General features: G+C 44.6%; 1 protein-coding gene across 4 annotated transcripts in view; it reads left to right on the top strand.

Moving 5' to 3' along the window:
- The window catches only part of COL18A1 (collagen type XVIII alpha 1 chain), a 439,200-nt gene that overhangs the window by 376,835 nt on the left and 41,922 nt on the right, over positions 1–20,443 (top strand). For all 4 annotated transcript variants that reach the window (XM_078681471.1, XM_078681470.1, XM_078681469.1 and 1 more), the window contains 3 exons: positions 5,408–5,482; positions 7,463–7,498; positions 19,561–19,614. In XM_078681471.1, coding sequence (XP_078537597.1) covers positions 5,408–5,482; positions 7,463–7,498; positions 19,561–19,614 — 165 coding nt within the window. The remainder of the gene's footprint in view (positions 1–5,407; positions 5,483–7,462; positions 7,499–19,560; positions 19,615–20,443) is intronic.

Raw genomic sequence — 20,443 nt, 5'->3', positions numbered from 1 at the left:
CCATATTAGGCCATGGTGAGCCAGACTGCGTTATGGACCTTATTCCAGACAACTGCATCATCAACACATGAGAAAATACCACTTAGCCTCTAAGTACTTGCGAATATTGTGCATTGCTGTAAATTCACATCAGCCTCCCCTACTCCCCAGAAGGCTGTGTCTTTTGCTGGTATCTTACTTTTTGTATTTAAATGCACTCAGTGCTCTCACCCACTGTGCGGAAAAACAATCGGCGCTGATGCACAATGTACAACAGGAAGAGGAGTCAAGAGAGACTTTATGACTCAAGAGACTTCTTCACCTCGTGGGTGCTAACGGAGAAACGGTTACATCTTCTTGCAATGGACGTAACCTTTACGTCCTGGCTCCCACCCACCACGGGCCAAATTAGAGGTTTGCAGGGGATTCTGGGTAACAAAACTTTGAGGGATCCATACAAGCCACACCTCCCTCTACTCCCACAGGTGTCTATGTTCAGAAAAGTCTGGGTTTGATAGGCTTCCCTAGTTGGTCGCCGAGCCGGGGCCAAAAACGCAGGTGGCACCATAGCAAAACCAGGCCGTTTTGTGATTGATGATTTTGATGCCTCCACAATATGTTTCGGGGCCCTCCCTGTCACGGGCACTTGGCCCACCCACACAAGTGAGGTAGCATTTTCATCAGGAGACCTGGGGCAATGCTGGGTAGTAGGAAATATGTGCCAGCCCAAAGATCCCACAACTTTCCCACACAGAGATATGAGGAAAACATGATTTTTTTAAAGCTAAATTTGAGGTTTGGAGGGGATTATGGGTAAGAAAATGTTGGAGGATCCGCACAAGCCACACCTCCCTGGACTCCCCCAGGTGTCTAGTTTTCAGAAATGTCTGGGTTTGGTAGGTTTCCCTAGATGGCCGCTGAGCCCGGGACCTAAAAATTTTGATGTCTTCACAATATGTTTTCGGCCCTTCTGCGTCGCGGGTACTTGGACCGCCCACATAAGTGAGGTACAATTTGTATCGGGTGACTTGGGTAATGCTGAGTGGAAGGAAGTTTGCAGCTCTCCTCCGATTCTAGAACTTTCCAAGACAGAAATGTGAGGAAAAAGTGTTTTGTTTTTACAAAAGTTGAGGTTTCCAAAGGATTCTAGGTAACAGAAACTGGTAAGAGCCACACAAGTCACCCCTTCCTGGATTCCCCAGGGTGTCCAGTTTTCAAAACTGTACAGGTTTGCTAGGTTTCTCTGGGTGCCGGCTTAGTTAGGGCCCAAGAGCCACAGCTAGGCACATTGCAAAGAAAGGGCCAGTTTTCAGTGGAAAAAAGGTATGTGTCCATGTTGCGTTTTGGGCCGATTCCTGTCGCAGGCACTAGGCCTACCCACACAAGTAAGGCACCATTTATATCCGAAGACTTGGGGATATGCTGGGTGTGTGGAAGTTTGTGGCTTCCCACAGATTTCAGAAATTTCCATCACAGAAATGTGAGGAAAATGTTTTTTTTTACAAAGTTTGAGGTTTGCAAGGGATTCTGGGTAAGAGAACTGGTGAGAGCTGCACAAGTCCCATGATCCTGGAATCCCCAGGGTGTCCAGTTTAAAAAAATGTACAGGTTTGCTAGGTTTCCCTAGGTGCTGGCTGAGGTAGGGCGCAAAATCCCCAAATAGGCACGTTGCAAAACAAAGGTCCGTTTTCAGTAGAAAAATGTGATGTGTCCACGTTGCGTTTTGGGCCATTTCCTGTCATGGGAACTAGGCTTACCCACACAAGTGAGGTACCATTTTTATCAGGACACTTAGGGGAATACAGAATAGTAGAAGAAGTGTTTTTACCAATTGTCTTTCTATGCATTTCTTCCTTCCAAATGTAAGACAGTGTCTAAGAAAGATGTCATTTTAAAAAATGTGCTCTAATTCACATGCTAGTATAGGTACCCACAAATTCATATATATGGTAATAACCACTGCTTCTAAACTCCTTATCTTGTTCTGATTCTGGAAATGCATATGTTTTCTTGAAATCTATTTTTTATTCTTCATATTTTACCGAATGAATTGCTGTATACCCGGTACACAATGAAAAACCATTGTATGGTTCAGCTCAGTTATTGACTCTGGGTACCTCGGGTTCTTGGTTAACCTACAAGCCCTATATAACCCCGCAACTAGAAGGGTCCAGTGGATGTAACGGTATATTGCTTTAAAAAATCTGGCACTGTTAGAAGAAGTTACAGGTGAAAATGTAGGCACACATGGCTGTTTTTTTACTCAATTTCAATAATATTTTATTTCAGTTGTTACTTTCTGTAGGAAAACCTTTTAATGGATCTTTCCAAATGACCCCTTGTTGAATTCAGAATTTTGTCTACGTTTCAGAAATGTATGTCATTCTGAGATCCATTATTGGAAAAATAGGGTACATCCCAGTAAAAGGCCAAAACTGACAAACAGCTGGGAAGATGGTGATGTTAGCACTGCAGACCCTTCATTGATACCGTTTGCAGGGAAATAAACAGATGCTTTCTTCTGCAGCACTTAGTTTACATTTTTCCCCCACTAACAAAATGTAGCTGTATTTTGGCTAATTTCTCGATCCCCAACAAGAGAATCGACATACCCTGGGTACCTTTAGAATCCTGAGGGTGTTCGAAAAAAGGACTACATTTGGCAAGGATACCATATGTGGACAAAATGTTATGGGGGCCTAAGCGCAAATTACTCGAAAGCGCCAAAATAAGGCTTAGCATGGTGGCGGGGGGAGGGAGGGGTGGGGCTTCGAGGCCCAGCAGCAAAGAGGTAAGAAAAAACCTTGCAAATGTGTGAGCCCACCACTAGATGGCAGTAGCATGCTAAGCATGTGAATCTACAGCACTAGATGAATTTTTTGTTATACTTGACAATTTCTACTTTCATTTGTACATCATAGCCTCTCCCACTGTTCATGATGAACAACCTATACATCTTACTTATATCTTTATATTGTCTTTGTTAATTGTATTATTTCTAATGCATTTTACCTTACACAGTATAATATGCTGTCCACTTCTCTTTTTCTGTCAATGATATACCAAGTTTTCTGTCAATGATGTACCATCTGTGCTTTTTTACCCTTGACAATATGCAAACTTATTACCATGCCTCACTATTAACATACCTCACTATTAATTGTATATTATAGTAGTATTGCTCAGTGTGTTCAACATTCCCCGCTGAAACTGGCGGTGAACTACAGATTACAAGTTTTATATCATGAGAATTCAATTTAGCCATCCGTCATTGTACGTGTCAGTATATTCAGTACCATAAATTGGCTAATAACAACATTGTTTATTTACAGCTCTTAGAAGCAGAGTGATATAAAGTGCTATATAAAAACAAGTTATTATTATAATAACTTCAATCGAGGCCCGGACAGCAGTCTAGTAATGTCTGAAAATTCATGAACTTATGTCTCAGCAGCAGCCAGATTTATGTTTCTCACGTGAACCTGCCTCATGGTAAAAATGAGACAATACTAATGTGTTACTACCTGAGGGTAATATCATTATCAGTAACAATTATTTAGATCATTCCAGCTCAATGCCCTCTCGCCTCACCAAACACAAGATCTTAAAGAAAATGTGTTATCTTTTCTCTCTTCCATCTGTAAAACCAACATAAGAGTACTTATTCAGAGTCAACCACCTGTATACATCAGCAAATTTGCTACTAATTTGTAAGACTATTGGAAACCATGATGGACATCAGCTGAGTGTTTACAATTTTAAATGTACTTGGACAGTCCTCTCCACAAAGGCACCTCAAAGGTTGTTGGAATTCAACACACATTTACACTTAGACCAGTAAGTGAAGGGTCCGTTAGCTCTTTAAAACCCGAGTTCCAATTAACCTAAAGACAACCCTATGCATTTGGTTTGAACATGCAACTGGAACACCCTGAGGTTTCTTTGTGGTTGTCAACTGCCAGCAACAAAACTGATTTGTGAAAAATAAACCTGAGCAAGTTGCCATTTTGGCCTTAGTAATACTCCCAGAGAGGTTGAAGACTATGAGAAATGTTATCCTATCATCGGAAGCTTATGATCCCTCTGCAATCTCTTGCAGTCTTGAGTTCTCAGTTCCTTACTATGGGCAACATTTCTGCATGGTTCACATTGTCAGACAGAATGTTACAAATCTACCAAGTGTCCTTTAATATGTCTGCACTTAGTTTCTCACCAGAATCCCCTTAGAATTAGTGAGTCCATTCTGATGAGAACTTGCCTAAAATCCAAAAGCCTACAACTCTAAAGTGAACTAGGACTGCCAGCACACAAAGGGAAACCTTTGGTTGGTGAGAGGAAACTGGTCCAAATCAAAATTTCCATTGCCATTTATCAGACCAACCAATAATCCAGTGGGCCAAAGTTTAGATGCTCAAGCTGGGTTTGACACGTTTTAGGTGATTAAAATTACCCACAGTACTGGGTACCACTGTTCACAAGAACAACAATAGTGGAAGCACTGGTTAAGGGTCATACTTCATTTTTTTAATACTGATCTGTCCAGTATGTAGAAAGCGGAGACATGATTAAAAATATTCTGGGTTAGGACGGCCAGTTTAAGCTAATTTGCCATAGCAAAAGAACCTAGGAGACGAAAAGCACTCATGTCCCACCCGGGCTGAAGAATTGGAAGGTAAGCACCCGCGAAAGCGGGTGAGTCAATGCTCATCACAGGAACAGCCGTCCATGTCCCAGCACTTCCCCAACCCTCAATTGACCCCAACAACGTTATCAATTTTGGACAAAGCAATCAGATTGCCTTCACAGTGGGCTCTATCCATTGAGCCATCCTGTATGTGATATATCACCTGCCCCTCTCATATTGCCTGGCAGATAAAATGGCCCTACTTCATACTGTCAATAATATTAAATGGGATTCCTTCTTACAGCCTTTGATGTATTATGACCCGTCTGGCTAGCTGATACACATTGGCCTTCTCTAACTGCCTGTAATACATTACAATCCTCTTACAATCCTCTGATTTTAAACTTAATGCCTGTGATATTCATTATTTTGTCATTAGTGAGATTTCATGTTGGTTCATTATTTCTTATTGTCTGCAAAATACAATGAGTTTCATTTTACTTTAAGATACACCATAGCCCCCTTGTTATTGCCATTAACATGTCTTGGTCCCTCTCATACTGTTTCTGAAGTACCACGGGCCCACCTCCCTCTGCCTAACATATTAAATGAATGGTACTTTTACTGCTTATTATCATTCTTGTTCAGCTACTTAAACATTCCATTTAAAATGGGTCCCCCCTCTCCTTGTCTGTGGTGTATGATGGATGATTTCTTTCCACTGGGGCTGACTGTTTTAGTATTCTAAGGATTCAAATATTGTTCTCCGCTCCTTAACTACTCTTATCCTTCACATACTTGCAGGGTGAAAAGGGAGAGTCAGCAACGTACTTTGGCCCTGATGGAACACCCCTGCCTTTGGCATCTAAAGGAGAAAAGGTGAGCATTAAACGAGGAAGTCATGTCCATGTATCGATTTTTCTGTTATCAAGACTGTTTCCAATAACACCCAGTTTGAGATGTTGAGGTGATTGTGATTGGGCTCTTTATCACAAATCCCAGACTTTGGGGTGTCTGTGATTGTGGCTTCCATCCACTGATTCCCACTCCAAATCATAGAGCAACTGATCCTTCCCGTGTCCCTTCAGCTCTCTGGCTCCAGAGTTTGGGTATATGTGCACTTTATTACTATTCTCAGTTTGGCAGTGTCTGTGGTGTTTCAGAGTCTACAAGTGTCAGTATCAACGCTGCTTTCAATTCCTTATGCTGTATCTTATTGTATCTCGCAGTCCCCAATACCTTTCTGCACCCACCTTATAGTAGTCTTAGTACCTATGGCAACAGCATTGGACCAGTGGCCTCCATAACCTTTCCTAACACATTTTCATATCATTCCAGATATGCTGATGTATTTTTCTCCTTTCTACTGCTGCAGAAATTATGATATATGAACCTGTCCCCTAAATCTTTCCTCCACCCCCACGATCGCTCTAGAAGTCTTGTTGCATCTCACTATACCCAATATCCTAATCACAATCTTCACCCACCTGCCCTAGGTGCTGTCTGGGGCTGCACCATATTTGGATGAACATGAGATGTTGTTATTTATCTGGGTGCATCATATGACATGCACAAACAAAAGGATTCTATCAATGTGTAGTTGCTAGAAATTTTTATATTTTGGTTTTGTGAATAGTTGAATAATTGACTCTCTCTTAAGGTGGTAAAGATGAGAGCACAATGTGCTTGTTAAAATACCCCTCACACACTAAAAAAATCCAATAGTGTCATGCTTCATCATTGGGGTCTTCCCGTCCCTCTACGGGGCGGGGCGTGCTACGACCTGACGGACTCTCCAGAGCGGCAGGACGGGTAGAAGTAAAGTAGTACCCTTACGCGGCTATTACTACCGCGGTGACACACCTACCGACTGTCAGCTCATGAGGCATATCCTAACCGCCTCAGCAAGATTTTAGGTAATCACTTTTGATACTTTTTTTGCTTCCCTTGGGCCAGCTCATGCCCTGAAGCTAAAACTAACAGTTGATTTTTACTGCTAGTTTTTAGGACGACAGGCTTACTATACTTAGCAACTGAGCTAATTTCTAGTAGGGGCCACTAGAAGGTCCTGACGAGTAAGCAGTAGGGGACTGCTTACGAAACATGTAGACCAGGTAGTAGCTATTCGCTCTACCCCAAAACCCCCTTCTTAACGTCCCCAGCTAGGGAAGTGAATACATTGTTTTTTTCCACTAGCCAGAGGATTTTTAGCTTTTTTATTTCCCACACATTACTAGGTCCCTACACTTCACTGACACCACTCACCTTGCACTATCACATAGCCTTGTCACATTACTAGTGCTCCCGCGTAGTCCGTCAGGTCGTAGCACGCCCCGCCCCGTAGAGGGACGGGAAGACCCCAATGATGAAGCATGACACTATTGGATTTTTTTAGTGTGTGAGGGGTATTTTAACAAGCACATTGTGCTCTCATCTTTACCACCTTAAGAGAGAGTCAATTATTCAACTATTCACAAAACCAAAATATAAAAATTTCTAGCAACTACACATTGATAGAATCCTTTTGTTTGTGCATATCTGACCGGAGGGTGATTCTGTCAACACCTCTTCACTTCCTCTTGTGTTTTGGATGCATCATATGACAAACATTGTGTTAAAAACATTGAGCATTCTCACCTAAGGATACACCATCAGAGCAGCATTCCTTCATGTTAAGCTTGACTGTGACGTTACAAGACAGGGCAAACAATATTCAGTCAGCCCAAAGCGTATACTCAAGTAGTTCAGTTAAATGTTTTTAAATATTTGGGATCTGACTGTGGCTCATAACCTGAACAGGCACAACTTCTCTTGTGTTGGATATAGTATTTCTGACTTCTTCTCTTATTTTCCTTGCAGGGTGATTCAGGATTTCCAGGACCAATGGGACCAGTGGTAAGTAACACAGCCTGACGTGAATTATTAACAACAAAATAAATACATCCAATGTAAGACATTTATGATATGTGGACTGTACACAAGATTTTCCCATTGGGTATGAGTGATACAATACGAAACAGGGATATTGGTTGAAGGGGTAAGTACACACCTCAATTATATTATCACCATCCTGGTCAGGATAAACCATTAAAGTAACTAAATACGTCTGAGTGCAAACCCCATGGTATCTATGGCACAGAGTAGACAAGATTAACTGAGACAAATGTGTTAAGTATTTATGTAGTACAGAAACAGTAGTCAAGTTGAAATGTAAAATTGTGGCAGGCAGAGGCCCACAGGAGGGTTCAGTCCAGGTCCAGTTGCCACTTTTCAGCTGGGCAGTTGCAGGAAAAGACCTCTTGTAGCTTTAACAGGACATCAGCCTTATGACCTTGGAGATCTAGGTACCAGAGGGAGAGCAGACCCAGTCTTCTAGGCTCTTCTCGGGTCTCAGATAGCAAGTTTACTTCTCTTCTGATCCTCCACATGTTCTTAGTGTTCTGAAGTGGGTACCTGGAGATGCCACAGCTTGTGGTTGGGCATGGTCTCTAGGGATGCCCTAACCAATATGGTAAAGGTTTCCGTGGATATCCCCACCCACTTTGGCCATTTTCAAGATGGCCAAAGCCTTGAGCCACACTAACCTTGGGGTCTGAGGGTTGAGGATGTATGTGGGGAGTGTACTATGTTATCCTAGTGTCCTCCCACATCTAACACTAAAATCTTGTTTAGCCAATCTCTGACCCTCAACAAACTCAGAGACCAAAGTCTGGTATAACAGTGGTGAACTTTCAGCAATCAGACATTGAATACACACAAATATTTTTGGCATGTTGTTTCCCTTCTTTTAAGTTTGCACCCAACGTCATTTGAAAATCCCCAGCAGACCTGTCAAGCTGGTCTGGCACTACAGCAGGATCTGACACCCTGATGTCAACAAGAGTCCCACTGTGGTGGAGGATGGTCTGCCTGAAAGGACAAAAAAGGGTGCAGGCCTGGGTGTTAGTTACATCTGCATCTGACAGGGTAGGCTTATTTGAAGTTGATCAAGGTTTTGGCCTAGCCCATAGGCCACCCTGTTAAGGGCTTAACAATACCTCTCCAAACCCAAGGTTTTGTCCCTGTCCTTGGAGCAAGTACACACCTAACTTGCGCCATTGAAAAACTAATTCATGCCTAGCAGAAAAGAGAGGTAAATGCAGATTGAGCTTTCAGGGACTTCAGGCAGGGCAAAGGTGATTTTTTAAAAGTCATCTTTCCAAAATATTTATCACAAATCTGTCTGCACCAGTGAATTAGGCTTGTAATAAATATTTCAAGAAGTCCAGAAATCAATATGTAGCTGTTTCCTGGGGAGGGGATACATTTGTTATTATTATATCTCAATGCTTTCCTGCTACAGTGAAAATAGCTTGAGTTACTAGTGACTGTAAGGATATGTTTACCATTAACCTTTACAGACCCTTCTTTTAAACACCATAGACTCTGCCTTAATCGACAGTAAGTCTTACTTAGGGATTGACTTATAAAAACTTAAAGGGACTGTTTTCAGCCTGTCAAAAGTGGTTATTTTGACAGGTCAAATTTGCAGTTAAAATCTGCATAGCCAGGCTACTGATGGCAGGCTTGTAGTCATGTTTGCCTTGTCTTTACATTCATTGGGTGGCACAATGAGTGCTTCAGCCTACTGGTGAATTTTAACTTACAAGCCCTGGGTAGACTGTGGGTACCTTATACTAGAGACTAATAGGTAAGTATACCAATGTTGCCATGTTGGCAGGAGGAGCACAAGCACTTTACCAAGGTTAGCAGGGGTAACTTGCACAGAGTTCTTAAATCAGCAAAAATCGTGTTCAACACAAAGGCCAAACTATTCGAGCATAAAGGCCAAAAAATTCAGTGTGACTCTGTGAGAGGGCACATTTCCAACAGAAACTCTATAGATACAGATCATCCCTTACATTTAGGATAGAGGCAGGCTTTCTGCAAAATGAGCAAGTGTGGGAAACCAAGCCTTCCTCAACAGGCACAATTGCAGTAATCCTATCACCCAGGTAGTCTGCTTGCTTAACAGGATCATTTTTTGGTGCTAGTAGAAATCTATAGCTTAATGTTTTGAGTCTGTATATGTGTGTGGGTGTTTCTTAACACAATAGATTTCCTTCTTTGAAATGCTTTCATCCTCTTTATGTGAGTCCTGGAGCTTAGCTCTGTAACTCACAGAGTGGCAACGAAAACACAGACACAGTAGCCTGGATGCTTACTTTGACGACTAACACTCAATCGAAATTCAGTCTCCATACCTGTTGGAAAGTGGGTTATTGGTAGGGGCAAATGTAGGTCTGCCACTGGCAATAACGCCACTAACACAAGATAGGACTCAGCATAGGTCTTAGAAAATTATTCCTTTGCTCAACCCTTGGTAACGTGGCTGCGAGCAGACAGCTTAACTTCAAAGACAGGTATGTAAAGCATTTAAAAACACCATATCAGTAAATAATTAAGATACAACACAAAATAAAAATCCAACACCAATTTATAAAAATAGGTAATATTTGTATCTTTTAAATGACACCAAAACGAAAATAATCCACTGTAGGGAACCTGATATATGAATTTTTAAAGATTAGTCACTTTTTAGTGCTTAGAAACCAACAGCGCCCCTTTAAGTCTTTTTGTTTTCTCTGTCAAGGACACACCTTTATAAATTGTTCTGAAGAATTCTCACCACTGTAGTGGCCCGCCTTCTTCCGCAAGCGGGGTCCAGTTAGAACACCTTCCTGGCGTTCTGCTTGCAGGTCCCAAAGTATCCAACACACAATCCAAGGTTCTGGAATCTCCAAGAGGGTCCTTGAAAGTGTGAAACTTCAATGCCGCAATCCACTTGAACAAAACCCTTACAAATCCACTGTACTCCAAGCTTGGAATTCTTTGTGGGGCTGTCCAGGTGAGCTCTGTTAACCTATAGCTTGCAGGGAGTCCACTCTTAGTCCTTTGGCAGCAAGGTAATCCACAGGGCTGTAGTTTTACTTGGTTCAGTCTTCAGAGGTCAGGCCTTAGAAATCTTTGCACAGCAAACTTCGCAGCAGGGCACTTCTTGCTTCATTCAGTTTCAAGCAGCAGATCTGGAGGGCTCTGCCCCTCTCAGATACTTATTCAAAATTCTCTGGGTCAAGCACCAGGTCACTGCTGACCAATGAGAGCAGGGCAACTCCTCCTAGTTATGACCACATCCTGTGGAGTGTGGCATTAGTTTGTCCCAGAGTGCATCATCCTTCCAAATCCATAATGGCCGATTTTCCAGCAAGGAGGTAAGAGCTGGCTAAACACACCCCCTGGGATATCTCATTTCCATGGACCATCCCAGTAATATCTGCAAATACCTTTCTTAAGCCTAGTCCTGACTCTGGGTCACGACTGTCATAGTGGACTAAAACCCAGGCCTCCCCTCTTGCCTTTGAAGAGCGTAGTTTACGACGCCACCTCCTGGCCTGGCATTCCTATAGAACAGATAACTGCCCTCCCAGCAGCCTGGCTAATCTACTTAACTCTGACCAATCAGGGCAGACCACTGAAAGGCTGAATTTGGACTTACAAACAAGAAAGTCTCATAACTTATTGTATGTACACTTTAGGAGAAATTCAACAATATAATATCGTTGGATTTAATACGACCTTTCTGGGAAGTCTTTGAATGGTCCGGCTAGTCCTCTCCTATAAATATTTATTAATCAATCACTTCCTACCATGTTAACCTATGGGCCATGGGGTTTGCAATGGGGAAAATGACGTGCGCCACTTTTGTAGCACCAGGTCTTATAAAACCATATTTTATAAGTATTTCCCTCATTTCTACCGGACCCCCACCCCCTGTGCAACTAGGGGAGACTTCAGGGGTTCTGAATCTGCAGAAATATTGCAGATCACCCATACCCAATTCTTCCAGCATCAAAGTCGAATTTGAGCACTTCTTTAAGACAATGTGGGGAGTGAAATGTAAAATGTCACTTTACCCAGGCTTCTAAAAACTCATTTTATAAGGGCGCTCCTTATAGATAACTGACCCCCTACCCCTGGTATACCTAGGGGTGACCCTGGGGGTCCCTAATATGCAAAAACATGGTAGGTTTTAAATTTTTAAGGGCCCCTACCCCCAAAGTCGAGTTTGGGCACAATTTAAGGTTTAAAAAGCTGTCCCGGCCACCAGGGCAGCTTTTAAACTGACCTCAGGCTTCAGCACTGCACACATGCTGGTTCAGATAATCTGCTGGCCTCTAAACTGCCATGCCCCAGGATACTGGAGACTTCTAGGTAGTTTCAATCCCCTGCCGTATTACATACTAGGGGCTTAGGTGGTAGGTCATGCCAACTACAGGGCTACCCCACCATACTATAGTGTACCCTAGTGTATGTTGGGTGTCTTAACTGTGTTCTAATGTGTTCCTTTTGGCTTGCCACTGGCCCTGGGCATGGTTAAACAGAGCCCAGGGTCAGTCAGAGTCAGTTACCACCAGTTCCAGTCATCAAAAAGTTGGGGGGTGCCCAGGGCACAGGATGACTTTGCAACAATACCTCTCAGATATTAGTTCTTGTGACTCTCATTCACACCTGAGGTAAAATTAATATCTTTCACAATGGTCGGCGGCAACTCCACCTTCCCTAGTGTTAACTATCCAGAAGTGTCATACATCTACTCTGGGGCTTGCATGATAATAGATAGGCGGTAAAATGTAAATGAAAGGAGGTGTAAGGCCAGTCCTTTATAAATGCTCTCAGGTCCACCTACGTAACACAATAATTACCTGATTTAGAGTTTGGCAGATGGGTTGCCCTGGTCAGAAATATGATGGATATCCCATTCGTGTTATTGCAAGTGCATTTTATCCTGTGGCACTTGTAATAAGGCAAACCTGTCCACCAAACTCTAAATCAGAAACTGTGACTTGCATTCCCTTTGGGAAAGCATTATTCTAACGCCAGTGGCTATGAACTAGTGTCATTTGCAGTTTCTGTTCCTTGTGACTCAAGTGGTGCTTCTGCCAGCTTCCTAAACCAACTCACCAGGGTTAGTAGGCCAGTAGAGGCGACAGGACTAAGAGGGTCTATGATCAAGTGACACCGCCAGTCCTCTGCACCTTTGTCCTGCTGCCATCAGGACCAGTAACAAATGACCACAGGGAATCTGCATGGTGTGGCAGAGCTGCACTAATTCTACTTGATCTCTCTGCGGCCTTCGATTCGGTCCACCATGTGCTTCTTATGAAACACCTGCATCCATTAGGCTTTAGAAGCACTGCACTAACTCTGCTGAGCTCATTTATTGAAAATAGGCAACAGTGGGTCGGGAAGGGAGATGTAAAATCCAGCCCCTTTTCCCTCCCTTGTGGGGTGCCACAGGGATCGGCGCTTAGCCCCACTGGTAAAGCTTATTCTGAGCTTCGGCCTGACTGTACTATCTTACACGGATGACACACAGATAGTGGTTTCTGTCTCGTCTCAGTTTGAAAATAAGAATTTCTGCAGATGCATGGCTGAAGTTGCAAGCTGGATGAAGGAGAATTGTCTCAAATTAAATTCGGAAAAAACGGAGGTGCTGCTCTTTGAGAAAGAGACCTCCTTCTAGAATGCATCCTGGTGGCCCCAGGAGCTGGGTGACCTGCCCAATTCTGTGCAGAAGACTAAAAACCTTGGAGTAATTTTTGACGCCAAACTATGCTTCGCTGCTCAGATCAATGCAGTGACCTCTGGGGGATACTTTATCCCAACAGACTTACAGAAGACTGTAATACTTGCCCTCGTAGGCTCCAAACTGGGCTACTGCAATGCCCTTTATCTTGGCACCTCGAAAATACCTGTTAAAAAAAAATTGCAGTCCCTACAGAATGCAGTAGCTAGAACCCTTTCGAAAATCCCTAAGTTTAAACCAGTATCTCACCTGTCACACGGCCTTCATTGGCTACCGGTTGGGAAGAGAATCTCATTTAAGACTCTGTGCCTAATGCACAAGGCTCTTCACTGTACCGGCCCGCTCTATTTTCAGGAACGATTTACCTGGTATGTGCCCAGTAGAACACTCAGATCTAGACAGGCGCATATGGTCCTGATTCCCAGAATTAAACGAGTAAACTGGGGCGGCAGAACACTGACCTTCCGGAAGGGGGAGTGGGTGGGGGGGAGTTATAGAACTCCCTTCCTCTTATCCTCCGGTCTCAACCCAGCTTGCATATATTCAGAAAGAAGACCTGGCTATTTTCCCCTGTAAACAACAAAGTCACTCAGGCCTAACTCTGCTTGCTGCCCTTTCCTCAGTCCTTGATTCGCCTAGCGCTAAGACACCTTCGGGTAATACGCGCCCTATAAAACTACTTCATTCATTCATTTTGACCAGCCTTTGGGTTGCAGTGGCTCCAGTCCATTCTCCGTTAATGACAGATTTCTCAGCTTGGTAGGGCTGAGGCCTTGCAGGGCTGCCCCACAAGTAATACCCAACAAACCCCATGCTTCTGTCTTCCCTGAGATTAGGCCAGACATATTTCTTCATAAACCTGTGACCTTACATACATTCTTAAACTTACAAATCTTGTACAATTAAGTAGCATCAATTAGGTGATGATTCAGAAATCAGGGTCTGATATACTTGCTTACCTCATCTTTTGTTCCTGACCAGCAGTAAAGTGTTGTGCTTCTGTTTGGGCCTTCTAACTCATCCAGTGGCCCGCAAAATGGGATGCAGCAGCCGCTATCACTTTCATGGTGCATCAGATCCATAGCGATGAATAGTATAGAGAACACACACCTAAGCAGCAAGTTGGTGGAGAAGGGTCTTTTGTCCCAGAGAAGTTGAGTGGTCATGGGTTTATTGACATGTCTCAGCAGACCCCTATTCATTTCAATGTAATGGAACATTCCAGGTGGGACACCATGCATAGGATTATGTGTGTTATAACCCCTACAGTCCTTTGCTCTATCAAAGGGATAACTGGGGTAGACTCATGGGAAGGGAGTGAAGAGAAGAGCTTGTGATCTGTAAGAAAACTCTAATGCTCCTTTTTTCATGTTCTGTTTGGGATACAGGAGATTCTAAAGAAGCTAGAGCTGTTTAATTACCTCCTTTGCAGAAGTGAATTGATGGAAGTGTCAAGTCAAGTCAAGTCAGAATTTATATAGCGCACTACATACCCATAGGGTCTCAAGGCGCTTGAGGAAGGGGGGGGAGGTTTACTTATCGAATATCCATGTTTTAAGTTGTTTTCTGAAGGCTAGGTGGTTTTGAGTAAGGCGGAGGTGGATGGGAAGGGAATTCCAGGTCTTGGCCGCTAAGTAGGAGAAGGATCTTCCTCCCATGGAGGCTTTGTGGATGCGCGGAACAGCGGCGAGGGCTTGGTTGGACGAACGCAGCTGGCGGGTGGGGGTGTAAAAGGAAAGGCGCGTGTTGAGACAATCAGGTCCAAGTTCGTATAGGGCTTTGTGTGCGTGGGTGAGGAGACGGGGAGCCAGTGAAGGTCTTTCAGGTGAGCGGAAATGTGGTCTGTGCGGGGGATGTCTAGTATGAGTCTGGCTGAAGCATTTTGGATGCGTTGGAGTTTTTTCTGTAGTTTTGCGGTGGAACCGGCGTAAAGGGTGTTTCCGTAGTCCAGACGGCTTGTAACCAGTGCGTGGGTGACCGTTTTTCTTGTTTCGGTGGGGATCCAGTGAAATGTTTTTTTGAGCATGCGTAGGATGTTGAAGCATGAAGATGAGACGGCGTTGACTTGTCTAGTCATCGAGAGTGAGGAGTCCAGGATGATGCCCAGGTTCCGTGCGTGGTCCGTCGGTATGGGGGCTTTTCCTAGGGCCGTTGGCCACCAAGAGTCGTCCCAGGCGTAAGGGGATGAGCCTAAGATGAGGACTTCCGTTTTGTCCGAGTTCAGTTTCAGACGGCTGTGCTTCATCCACTCGGCTACTTCTTTCATCCCTTCGTGTAGGTTGGTTTTGGCGGTGGTTGGGTCTATGGTGAGTGAGAGGATCAGCTGAGTGTCATCAGTGTAGGAGATGATGTTGAGGTTGTGTTGACGTGCGATGGTTGCGAGGGGACTCATGTAGACGTTGAAGAGGGTGGGGCTGAGTGATGATCCTTGCGGGACGCCGCAGATGACTTCGGTGGCCTCTGACTTAAAAGGGGGGAGGCGGACTCTCTGAGTTCTTCCAGCTAGGAACGAAATGATCCAGTCCAATGCTTTTCCTTGAATTCCGATGTTTCTGAGGCGTTGTATCAGGGTGTTATGGCAGACTGTGTCGAAGGCTGCAGAGAGGTCAAGGAGGATAAGGGCGACTGTGTCTCCGTTGTCCAGTAGTGTTCGAATGTCGTCTGTTGCTGCTATGAGGGCGGTCTCGGTGCTGTGTTTGGCTCGGAAGCCAGACTGTGAGGAGTCGAGTGATTTGTTAGTTTCGAGGAAGGTGGCGAGCTGATTGTTAATGGCTTTCTCAATGACTTTGGCAGGGAATGGGAGGAGCGAGATGGGGCGGTAGTTTTTGAGTTCGGTGGGGTCAGCTGTGGGTTTCTTCAGAAGGGCGCTGAGTTTGGCGTGTTTCCAGCTATCTGGGAATGTGGTGGAGTTAAGGGAGTAGTTGATGACATCTCGAAGATGGGGTGCGATAATGGAGTCTGCTTTGTTGAAGATGTGATGGGGACATGGGTCTGTAGGGGATCCTGAGTGGATGGAGTTCATCAGGCGAATGGTCTCTTCTGTGGTGATTGGGTTCCATTCGAGAAGGATATTCGGAGGAGGTAACGGTTCGGAGGTGAGTGGGGTGGATTGGTTTACAGGTGTGTTGTCAAAGCTGTTATGGATGTCGGCGATTTTGTCATGAAAGAATGAGGCAAGGGAGTCGCAGAGGACTTGAGAGGGGGTGATGTCGTTAGAGCTGGCGGTGGGGTTGGTGAATTCTTTGATGATGTTGAAAAGTTCCTTGCTGTTGTGGGCGTTGTTGTCTAGTCGGTCTTTGAGTGCTGATTTCTTGGCTGTCCGGATTAGTTGGTGGTGTTTGCGGGTGGCGTTTTTGAAGGCGGCTTGGGTGATAGTGTTTGGGTCTGTTTGCCAAGTTTTCTCAAGGGAACGACAGAGCTTCTTGGATTTCTTAAGGTCATCGTTGAACCAGGGGGCGTTCTTGCTACCTTGCTTGGTTTGATGTTTTTTCAAGGGTGCTAATTTGTCGGCGGTTTGGGTTAACCATTGTGTGAGGTTGATGGCGGCTTGGTTAGGGTTCGTTGAATAGGCAGGGGGTTTTTGAAGAAGCGATGTTGAGATCTGGTCGATGGTGATTTTGTTCCAATTTCTTCGCAGAGTTGGTTGAGGGTGGCTGTGGGTCGAGGTCTTATTGTAAATAAAGTGGATGCAGCTGTGGTCCGTCCAGTGGAGGGGTGTGGTATGAGTGAAGGAGATATGCTTGCTGGAAGTGAAGATAGGGTCGAGTGTGTGTCCTGCATAGTGTGTGGGGGTGTTAACAAGTTGTTTGAGTCCGAGATTGGAGAGATTGTCCAGAAGGGTGGTGGTGTTACTGTCTTTGCTCTTTTCCAGATGGAAATTGAGGTCTCCCAGTAGAATGTATTCTTCTGAAGGGAGGACGTGTGGGGTGATAAGGTCAGTGATGTCTTTGCTGAATTTTGTACGGGGTCCTGGTGGCCTGTAGAGGAGGGTGCCCCTAAGTGTTGTCTTGGGGTCAGTGTGGATCTGGAAGTGAAGGTGTTCGGCGATCGCGAGGTTGTCATCTGAGCTGGTTGAGACGTGGATGGTGTTCTTGTGGACGATGGCGATGCCTCCTCCTGTTTGGATGGGGCGGTCCTTACGGATGATCTTGTAGCCGTCCGGGATGGCTATGGTGATGTCTGGAGCTGAAGAGGCATTCATCCAGGTTTCTGTTAGGAAGGCGATGTCCGGAGAAATGGTGTCGAGTAGATTCCAAAGGTCGATGGCGTGTTTGTGAACCGAGCGGGTGTTGAGAAGGATGCATTTTAGGTGGTTGGTGTTGGCTCTCTGTTTGGTGTTTTTGGATTTAGTTTGGGACTTGACGCAGGTAAATTTGCAGGAGTGGCAGGTGAAGGGTCCATGGGTTTGTCCTGGTGCTGCTTGGGCGCAGTTAGTGAGTCGGCCGGAGTTGAGTGCAAAGAGGGAGGAGGCGTCGTATGTAATGCGGGGAGGATGGGTGAAGCGGGGACCAGGGGGTCTGGCTCTGGGCGCGGTCCAGGCGTGGATGGGCGTAGACGGGCTTACCTTTGGCGCACCTTCGGCGCGGCCGCAGCGCGTGGACGCTGCGCGTGGGAGCATCTGTCATATATGGATAGTGGAGGGGGAGGGTCAGCAGGGAGGCGGGTGGAGATCAGGGGAGGGAGGCAGGGCAACAATAAACAAATTGGCAGCAGCAAAACAGGCAAACTTGTAACAACACTGGGGCACAATGGAGGCGAGCGCGATGTCAAAGGCGGCGCTAATACACAATGCAGTAGCAGGCAATATTATTAATTCAGGCAGCACGGTGCAGGGGCTGCTGTCACACAAGCGCACTTTGGGGGCTTCAATATGTTAATGGCCTCGGCGGATTTCTACACAAATGCTCGGAGGTCGGGGCAGTCTAGCGCTATGCACAAACTAGGCGCTTCTAAAACTGTGCAGGCTTAATCAGAGTGAGAGGTGTGATCTCTGTGATAACGATACCAAATCCAGGAGGCTGGGAGCGTGGAGCGGCCGCTTCTGCTGAAAGCAGGACGGTCACAGCGCGATCGTGGAGGGGCAGCGAGGTCAGTATCAGTGGGAGGGAGGGTCAGCAGGGAGGCGGGGTGGAGATCAGGGGAGGGAGGCAGGGCAACAATAAACAAAAGTGTTGACCAAATAGATTAAAAAGTCCTCAAGACATGCCCTAAGTCATAGCAGCAGAGAGCAAAAAGCCATTTTTAGGGTGGCTGCACATAATCTCGTTTAATCAAAGCTCACTTTCAGAGTTTGCTGGTTGTGGGCTACCTAAATTCAAGAGATTTAAAAGATTAATTGAACTATGTGATTTGCAGTTTCCATGGGATGCTGTGTCAGACTAATCTAGAGACTTGGTTAAGCCTTTCAGGAGGCCCGTTTACTCTGCAGGACAACTCTGTGCACATCCCAAGAGTGTTTTCAAACTATTCTCATCCAAAACGTTCAACCTCTTTGTTTCCTGGCCTCCATTCATAAGGTATCAAGGGTGCTAACTAATTTAATCTACTTGATCCATACCAGGGCACAGCACCCTCTATTGTTACTGATAATATATGTTCTCTTTGGCAGTTTGGGATCAGCAATTTGACTCTGTCTTTTGTGTTCCACATGTGGACTTGCAAGCATCTCTCTATCTCAACTACAGGCTCAGCCCGGGTGGCATATATTTGAATATTCCTTAAAATGTTGTTTTGATTACAACTTCCAGACCCCAATTCTGATTTATTCAGTTACAAATACAGGTCCACTCATCAGTTCAAAAACCCATAACCAGCACTGACTCTGTTGGAATCACTAATACATGTTAGCATAAATGCCTGTCAATTGTGAGGTAACATTGTTTGCATAAAACTTGCCATCAAATCTTCATTTCACCAGAGGCTGCTTCATAGAGGCTCTCTATTGAACTGATGTCAATGAGGGTTTTATATCAGATCTGGTGCAAATGGACCAATTCTCCCTATCTGGTTCACAACATTGCTTCACTTCTCAAGCTGATGGAGCCACTGGTGTGTGTTCATTCAGATGACAGTTCATGGAGTGTCAGTGCTCAGCAAGTGAATCTTCAATACCTAAAGCGTCTAATGGATTGTTACAGGTAAGTAATGTGTTCCCCTCACAGCCTACTAACCCCCAATCAAATATGCTGTTTGAAACTCTGATAAAGTGTGGTTATCCATGGCTCACCATGGATCAATAAGGAATAATAATGGTTAAAAACTGCCAGCCCAGTGGGATTATTGTTTATTTAATAGTTTTACATGCTATGTTCTCTCTCAATTTCTTCTCTAGGGACCACATGGCCATCCTGGACAGAAAGGAGAGATCGGTTTTCCAGGAAGACCTGTAAGGAAATTTAATTTTAAATTCCCCCATTTATCTTCCCAACTATTGTGATTTTAGATTAATTGTATTTTTCCTATTGCTTCCATCACCTCTCTTTACACCTGATGAAAACAGGACTCATTCTCTTACCCATCTCATTCATCCTCCCTTCCAATCCACTTCTTTCCTAAGTAAACTCGTGCTACTATTACTCTGTTTATACTCCTTTTATTCATTAAATCACTCCTCTGCTCTACGCCATTGAACACATTATCCAGCTCGTTCTTCTTCACACACATTTCATTCCTTGTCTCTAGTACAAATTAAAACCTTTTATCTCTCTGTGATTTTTGACCACCATCATTGGGATCTCCTCCGCACATCGTATCTACCTCATGCTGATGTCTGAGTGTTGGACCTGCTGTGCTCCACTGAACCAAGGCCTTGTGACTTTGTAGATGTCCAGTGGCATTATGGTGGTGGTCCATGGCTGTGAGCTTCCTGGTATTGTGTCGACTGCCAATGACCTGGTATACTGGTGACTGCAAAAAATGATGTATTCTAACTCTTCGAATTCCTTAATCAGACCCAATAGCAAATGTCCTTGTGTTGTGCTGATTGCGAAGAGCTCATATTTATGCCAGATAAGAGTGTGCTCCAGTGTTATTCAGACCACAAACTGTCCCATTGTTTTGTTAGCTGTCAGAATACACACTGCTATGGAGACTGTGATAGTTCTTCGGTGTTATATATATTGTAAGGGTTCGCAAACTTAATACCTACATATGTGGGTAGATCTATGTATTCTACTATGCCTGGGGCAGTCCTGCTGTTAATTTGCCATAGAGTG

Source organism: Lissotriton helveticus, chromosome 3_1 (assembly GCF_964261635.1).
Source record: "Lissotriton helveticus chromosome 3_1, aLisHel1.1, whole genome shotgun sequence".
In the NCBI taxonomy this organism is placed as follows: Eukaryota; Metazoa; Chordata; class Amphibia; order Caudata; family Salamandridae; genus Lissotriton; species Lissotriton helveticus.
The sequence above is the reverse complement of the archived record's forward strand: the minus strand, read 5'-3'. Positions and strand labels throughout refer to the sequence as shown.